The 6,622-nt window shown below is 45.0% G+C and overlaps 1 protein-coding gene across 4 annotated transcripts in view; it reads right to left on the bottom strand.

Annotated features, from left to right (window-relative positions):
* The window catches only part of RALGAPA1 (Ral GTPase activating protein catalytic alpha subunit 1), a 163,853-nt gene that overhangs the window by 79,925 nt on the left and 77,306 nt on the right, over nt 1-6,622 (bottom strand). For all 4 annotated transcript variants that reach the window (XR_003093553.1, XM_025201507.1, XM_025201517.1 and 1 more), the window contains exons 19-21: nt 1,684-1,839; nt 372-565; nt 162-260 (exon numbers count right to left, since the gene is read on the bottom strand). Coding sequence is in view for 3 of the 4 variants with exons in the window: in XM_025201507.1 (XP_025057292.1) it covers nt 162-260; nt 372-565; nt 1,684-1,839 (449 nt within the window). In the remaining variant the exon portion in view is untranslated. The remainder of the gene's footprint in view (nt 1-161; nt 261-371; nt 566-1,683; nt 1,840-6,622) is intronic.

Below are 6,622 nucleotides of genomic sequence, written 5' to 3'. Positions count from 1 at the left end.
CGTTTGACCCCGGTACTCTTTCCTGCCATGGCAGGGGGTTGGACTTGATGATCTGCTCAGGTCCCTTCCAACCCGACCAACTATGAAACTGTGAAAAATGTATTAAGAACATTTACATTTGGTAACCACATGAACTTCTCCTTTACTGTTTTTGGATTTACCTTGAAAAGCCATGGAGTTAGAATTCTCAATGGTGGGATTAAAATTGGTGGAGACGGTGAAGTCAGATTATCGGTTGAAATACCAAGATTATCTCTTATCTGCAATTATTTAAAACAGAAATAAAGTGTGTAAGTGAAATTTACAAAAGATTTTGTTTTCATTCTGAACACACACACTGTCAAGCTGGATGGGAGGGAAGATTTTTATACCTTAGCCAGGTTCTGCCAGAGTTCACAGAGATAATCAAAAACTTGGGCATGAATCTCTGGGTCTGTAATGCTGTTGACATCTCCCAAAATTCCAAGCATTCGTCTCCACATTACAGTAGCAACATCTGCATGCCATCCTGTAAGCGTTCCCCCCGCCATCACACTGCAACATTCTGAAGGGAATTCACTAGTTTCTGTAACGGCAGAAAAACAAAGTAAGAACTACCTTCTATGATGAAAGAAGAGCTCTAATAGAATTTGCACATATATACGTTTTCTTAAAACAAGCAAAAGTGAATAAGGCATTTAAACTAAGATATATTAATTTTGTTTACAAAGGTAGCTAATTTTATGGCATATTATATAAAAATCTTATCTGGTCATTACAAGCATTGGGTGTATTTACTTGGTAGATAGATTGGAGTGAAAGAAGCAAGTTGACTTAGATTTCCAAGTGTTCACCTCCCAAAATTGAGGCCAGATTTAAAAAAAAAAAAAAAAAAAAAAAAAAAAAAGGAAAAAAGTCTCCGCTCTAGAGCTTAATGATAACTCAGTCAGATGCTCTCTTCTTTTGAATATCTGCCTATATCTGGCATTAAACTGCTTGTATTTAGATTACATACTGAGAAACACAAGTCAAAATGTTCATATTTGTCTGGTTGTAGAAATAGAAAACGTCAGTAATTTAAGTCTAAGGCCCATGAGATGGAATGTGGAAGAAGTAGGCAGCACTGTGCATACAGATGATAGGATACTTTCTCTGTCTTCTGTACTTACAGCATGGTAGCAGAGGATATGCAATCAAAGCAGAAAGATGCATGGCATGTGGTATTTTATGTACAGCATCTTTATATTGCAAAGACAATGTTTATGAAAATGTAACTATGAATTTCTTCACTTTTAAATGTTTTATTAAAACAAATCACCCTCAGAATTAAATGTGTAACTAGCTAAATTGAGACTGTATAAAAAGGAGACAAATATTACAAAACGACAATATTGAAAAATGATGCTGCATTATTTATGTTTTAGTGATACTGCAGTTCTGAATTAGATTGCAATTGTGATTTTTAACATTAAAAGAACAATTAAAGGGATCCTTGACTGCTAATCCACTAAATCACTTGCAGTGGTATGCCAAAAACAGCATACCCTTCTAGATGGTACATTTGCAAAAGGAAATTGTTATGATTCTGCAAAGTTTTAAAATTTGTAGGTTATTGTAACAGCCTTAGACAAGACATTGAAAGGATATTATTATATTGCACTGGAAGGAAAGAAAGAACATTTTTAAATTTTCAGTTTCAGATACTGCCTAGGTCATCTGGCGTCTGTAAAACAGAGTGGTGGAGCTTTTCATCCAGCTGCAGATCCTTCTGTTCTATATGATCTGCATTCAGAGTGGCAGGAGAGGGTGTCTGTGATCGGGATCCAAGAGCAGACTGGATTGGAGAAGCGCTTTCAGAGCCTGTCAATGCAAATTTTAAAAGTTACAGTAAAAAGCCTTTTTTATTTTCCTGAAGTTTTGAAAAAATTTCTTAACACAAGATTAAAAGAAAACGGAGTTAATTTCATATAATATCTGGCCAAGAAAAAAGTGCAAGTAGATCTCCTTACCAACAGAGTTGTGGAAAAACATAACATCCTGTATAAAGACAGCCAAGGGATGATCAATTGCAACAGAATGACTTGGTCTCCACTACTTACAGGCCTAGGAATAGGAAGCAGATACCTATGAGGTATTATTATCATTCAACGTTGCCTCACAGGGGTCTGGCTGGAGATTAGGCCTGTGCCAAGCGGCAAGTATTCACTTAGAATTTGGAATCGGCCGATTTGAAGGACAGCGATTCGAATCGGAGATTTGAATCACTGTTCTGATTTGATTCGGCTGAGTCAGATCCAAAAGATTTAGCACTGCTTCAGAGATTCGGTCATAGACTAAACAGGCAGCTGACAGCTGCCTCCAGCTGGTAAGTCTTTTGGGGTTGGGAGAAGGAAGGTGCGTGGAGAAGGGAGGGACTGAGGCTGGGGCTGAGACAAGCTGCCCAGTCAGGGCAAGGGGGCATGTTATTTGCCAGGGAGGGAGGAGTGCAGGATGTGGGCATGGCAGCAATCAGAGTGGGGGCTCTGCTCTGCTGCTGCTTGCCTCCTTCTGCCTGGAGCAAGCCCCGCTCTCAGTGCTGCCGCGCGCCCACATCCTGCACCCCTTCCCGTGCCGGCTGGCAAGTGGCAGCAGGGCAGAGTCTCCACTCCCAGCACTGACGTGGGCGCAGCAGTGCTGGGAGTGGGGGCTATACCCTGCTGCTGCTTGCCCCCTTCCTCCTGAAGCAAGCCACGCCTGCATCGCGCCCCTCTCCTGCCCCGACTGGGCAAGCAGCAGCTGGGCAGAGTCCCTGCTGCTGTGCCTGCATCAGCACTGGGAGCAGGGACTCTGTGCTGCCGCCACTTGCCAGCTGGCCCGGGGAGATGTGGAATGCAGGCACGGCAGAGCTGGGAGTGGGGGTTATGCCCTGCTGCTACTTACCCTCTTCTGCCTGGAGCGAGCTACACCTGCATCTCATCCCCCCACTCCCCTGCATGGGCTGGGCAAGCAGCAGCAGGGCAGAGTCCCCGCTTCTGCTGTGCCCACATCAGCACTGGGAGCGGGGACTCTGTGCTGCCGCTACTTGCCAGCCAGCACAGAAGAGCACAGGGGGACGGGAGCAGCAGTGCTGGGAGTGGGAGCTATGCCCTGCTGTCACTTGCCCTCTTCTGCTTGGAGCGAGCTGTGCTCCCAGTCCACCCCCCCTGCCGTGGCTGGGCAAGCAGCAGCAGGACATAGACCCTACTCCTATTGCTGCTGTGCCCGCATTCCCTGCCTTCCTCCCCAAGTCCCGCGCATCCCACCCTGGCTGGCCAGCTTGTCCAAGCCCCAGCCCCAATCCCTCCCCACTCCCCCAACCCGAACCCCAACAGACTTACCAGCTGGAGGTAGCTGTGTCAGCTGCCTATTTAGTCTACGGCCGAATTTCAGAATTTTTTCCGAACCTATTTGGATGCTTCAAACAGATTCAGAGCTTTTAACTGGTCTCCCAATTCAATTCGGATTCAGATTTGGTCCCCAAATCGAGACGAATCTCCTCTGAATAGAATCAGCTACTGAAGCTTCACACAGCCCTACTGGAGACTTCAATAAGCGGCAGAGCTCAGGCAGGAAGGTTAAGGCAGCAGAGAACACAATCATTATCTGAACAGTAAGTGTGGTTAATAAGGAAGCTAGATTAAATTACAAAGCTATAAAAACACAATCCCTTCTATCCTGTTTTAAGTGAAAAGCTTAACAGTCTTAAGTCTAGAGGTGCAAGCAATGTCTCTATGAAAGAGAGAAAGCAGCTGTATACAAAAGTGGACACCGAACAACAACCTGCATAGGAGCAGATAAATCATAAAGAAGTGACTTTTCTCTTTGCTGTACTGCCCTGCAACACAAAACACTCTGGTTGCTAAAGGTAAAGAAATCATTGTTAGTGAGTGGATATTTTATTCCACCTCTTCTCAGACCTTCCAAAAACACCTGAGAAGCTGATAAGCTTCTATTCAAACTTAGGAAGCTAGTAAGTAAACTCTAGGACTTCTCCAAGGAACATCCACTCTTTCTATGTAAAGAAGTAGAAACGATTCATCTCTGGGAGAAGAGAGACAAAAGACATTACTGTAAATTTTAAGTACCATATTTAAAATATCTTTTTTAAAAAGAACCTGTTAATTGCTACCTTTTTCTTGTTCTTCAGCAGATAAAAATGGCTACTTAGAAGGGATGGAAAAGAAGGGTAGAATAATTGTGTAGAATTTAGTAAGCCATCAGCTTCTTTAGAGAAGAACTGAAAGAAACTCTACCATAATTACTTCCAAACCTTAAAGTACTACATATTTACTCTGTTCCAACATTAACACATTAGAGGCAGGTCCTGTCAGACCAACCTGGTGGCCTTCTATGACCAGGTCACCAAATCCCTGGATGCAGGTGTCGCGGTGGATATAGTCTTTCTGGACTTTAGGAAGGCCTTTGACATGGTCTCTCACCCCATTCTCATTAAAAAAAACTAGGAGACTATGGTGTTGATGCCTACAGAGTCAAATGGGTCACTAAGTGGCTGGAGGGTCGCACCCAGAGAGTGGTGGTGGACAGGTCTTATTCGACCTGGAGGGATGTAGGCAGTGAGGTTCCCCAGGGCTCGGTCCTCGGGACTGCACTGTTCAACATCTTCATCAGTGACTTGGACAAAGGGGTAAAATGCAACATGTTCAAATTTGCAGATGACACTAAAATGTGGGAAGAAGGCACGCTAGAAGGAAGGAATAGATTGCAATCGGATCTGGACAGGCTACAGGCGTGGGCGGAAGAGAACAGGATGGGTTTCAACACTGACAAGTGCAGGGTACTGCACCCAGGGAAGAAGAACCAGCAGCAGACCAACATGCTGGGGAACTCCCTTCTCGTCAGTGCAGAGGCAGAAAAGGATCTTGGAGTCATTATTGAGGCCAATATGAACATGGGCTGACAATGTGGGGATGCGGTCAGGAAGGCCAACCATACCTTGTCATGCATCCACAGATGCATCTCAAGCAGGTCCAAGGAGGTGATCCTCCCCCTCTATGCGACACTGGTCAGGCCGCAGATGGAGTACTGAGTCCAGTTCTGAGCGCTGCACTTCAGGAGGGATGTGGACAGCATGGAGACGGTCCACAGGAGGGTCACCTGCATGATCAGTGGGGCAGCAGGCGAGGCCCTACGAGGAGAGGCTAAGGGACCTGAACCTGTTCAGCCTCCACAAGAGAAGGCTGGGGGGGAGAGGATCTACTGGCCATTTACAAACTAGTCAGGGGGGACCAGCAGGCATTGAGAGAGTCCCTGTTCCCCCGAGCACTACCAGGAGTGACTAGAAATAATGGTCACAAGCTGGCAGAGGATAGATTCAGGCTAGATATCAGGAGGTGCTACTTCACTGTCAGGGCAGCTAGGATCTGGAACCAACTTCCAAGCGAAGTGGTGCTGGCTCCTACCCTGAGGGTCTTTAAGAGGAGGCTGGATGAACACCTGGCCGGGGTCATTTGACCTCAGTACTCTTTCCTGCCATGGCAGGGGGTCAGACTTGATAATCTGCTCAGGTCCCTGCCAACTATAAAACTATAAATAAAAACCAAAACAGGGGCTAATGACATTACATTCATCCCCTGAAAAAAACCTAGTCATGCCAATATTCTGGTTTGAGCAACTAGAAAGCAAAGACAAGAAAATAATGAAAATCACCCATCCTTGAAAAGTGGTCCAACAAACAATCCAAGGAATGTGCTGCTGTAAATTTCTTAATGGGCAGCTCAGTTATCAGTTACAAGACTTACCAATAAGGGAACAACCAGAAGGAATAATCCAAAAGAATAATGGAAATGTCAACAGGTATTAAAAAAAACAAGAGTAATTCAATTAAACCATTTAAATTTACACACCGAAGAATGAACCAAAAGGTTTGTAAGCATGGAGGGATACTAAATACAACCAGTCCTCAACTTACAATGTTTCAAGTTACAATGTTGCACACTTACAACATTTATACATTGATGCCCTGTTTCAACTTGCTGACGTCAGTTTCGACTTTACAATGCTTAATCTGATGTGACACCACGCCACCGAACAAGAGATTGACATATATCTTGATTTTAAAAAAAAAACCCTTCAATTTGGTACCCCATGATCATGTCATAGAAAAACTGGCCAACTGCAGCCTCGGCTACATCACAGTCCACTGCCTGGGGAACTGGCTTTGAGGTCGGATCCAGAGAGTAGTAGTTGACAGAAGTCAATCATTGTGGTGCACCGTGACCAGTGGGGTCCACCAAGGCTCCGTCCTTGGGCCTATACTCTTTAACATCTTCATTAAATGTGGACATTGGTATCAGAAGTGGACTGGCCAAGTTCACCGATGACACCAAACTTTGGGGTAAAGCATCCATACCTGAGGACAGGATGGTGATCCAGGCCGACCTTGACAGGCTCAGAAAATGGGCGGACGATAACCTGATGGTGTTCAACACTGAAAAATGCAAGGTACTCCACCTTGGGAAGAAAAATCTGCAGCACGCTTAAAGGCTCGGCAGTGCTACGCTTGCTAGCACCATGGCCAAAAGGGATTTGGGGGTCATAGATTCATAGATGTTAGGGTTGGAAGGGACCTCAATAGATCATCGAGTCCGACCCCCTGTATAGGCAG

The sequence above is a fragment of the Alligator sinensis genome, unplaced genomic scaffold (assembly GCF_000455745.1).
Source record: "Alligator sinensis unplaced genomic scaffold, ASM45574v1 scaffold280_1, whole genome shotgun sequence".
In the NCBI taxonomy this organism is placed as follows: domain Eukaryota; kingdom Metazoa; phylum Chordata; order Crocodylia; family Alligatoridae; genus Alligator; species Alligator sinensis.
This window is presented reverse-complemented; position numbering and strand designations above follow the sequence as displayed.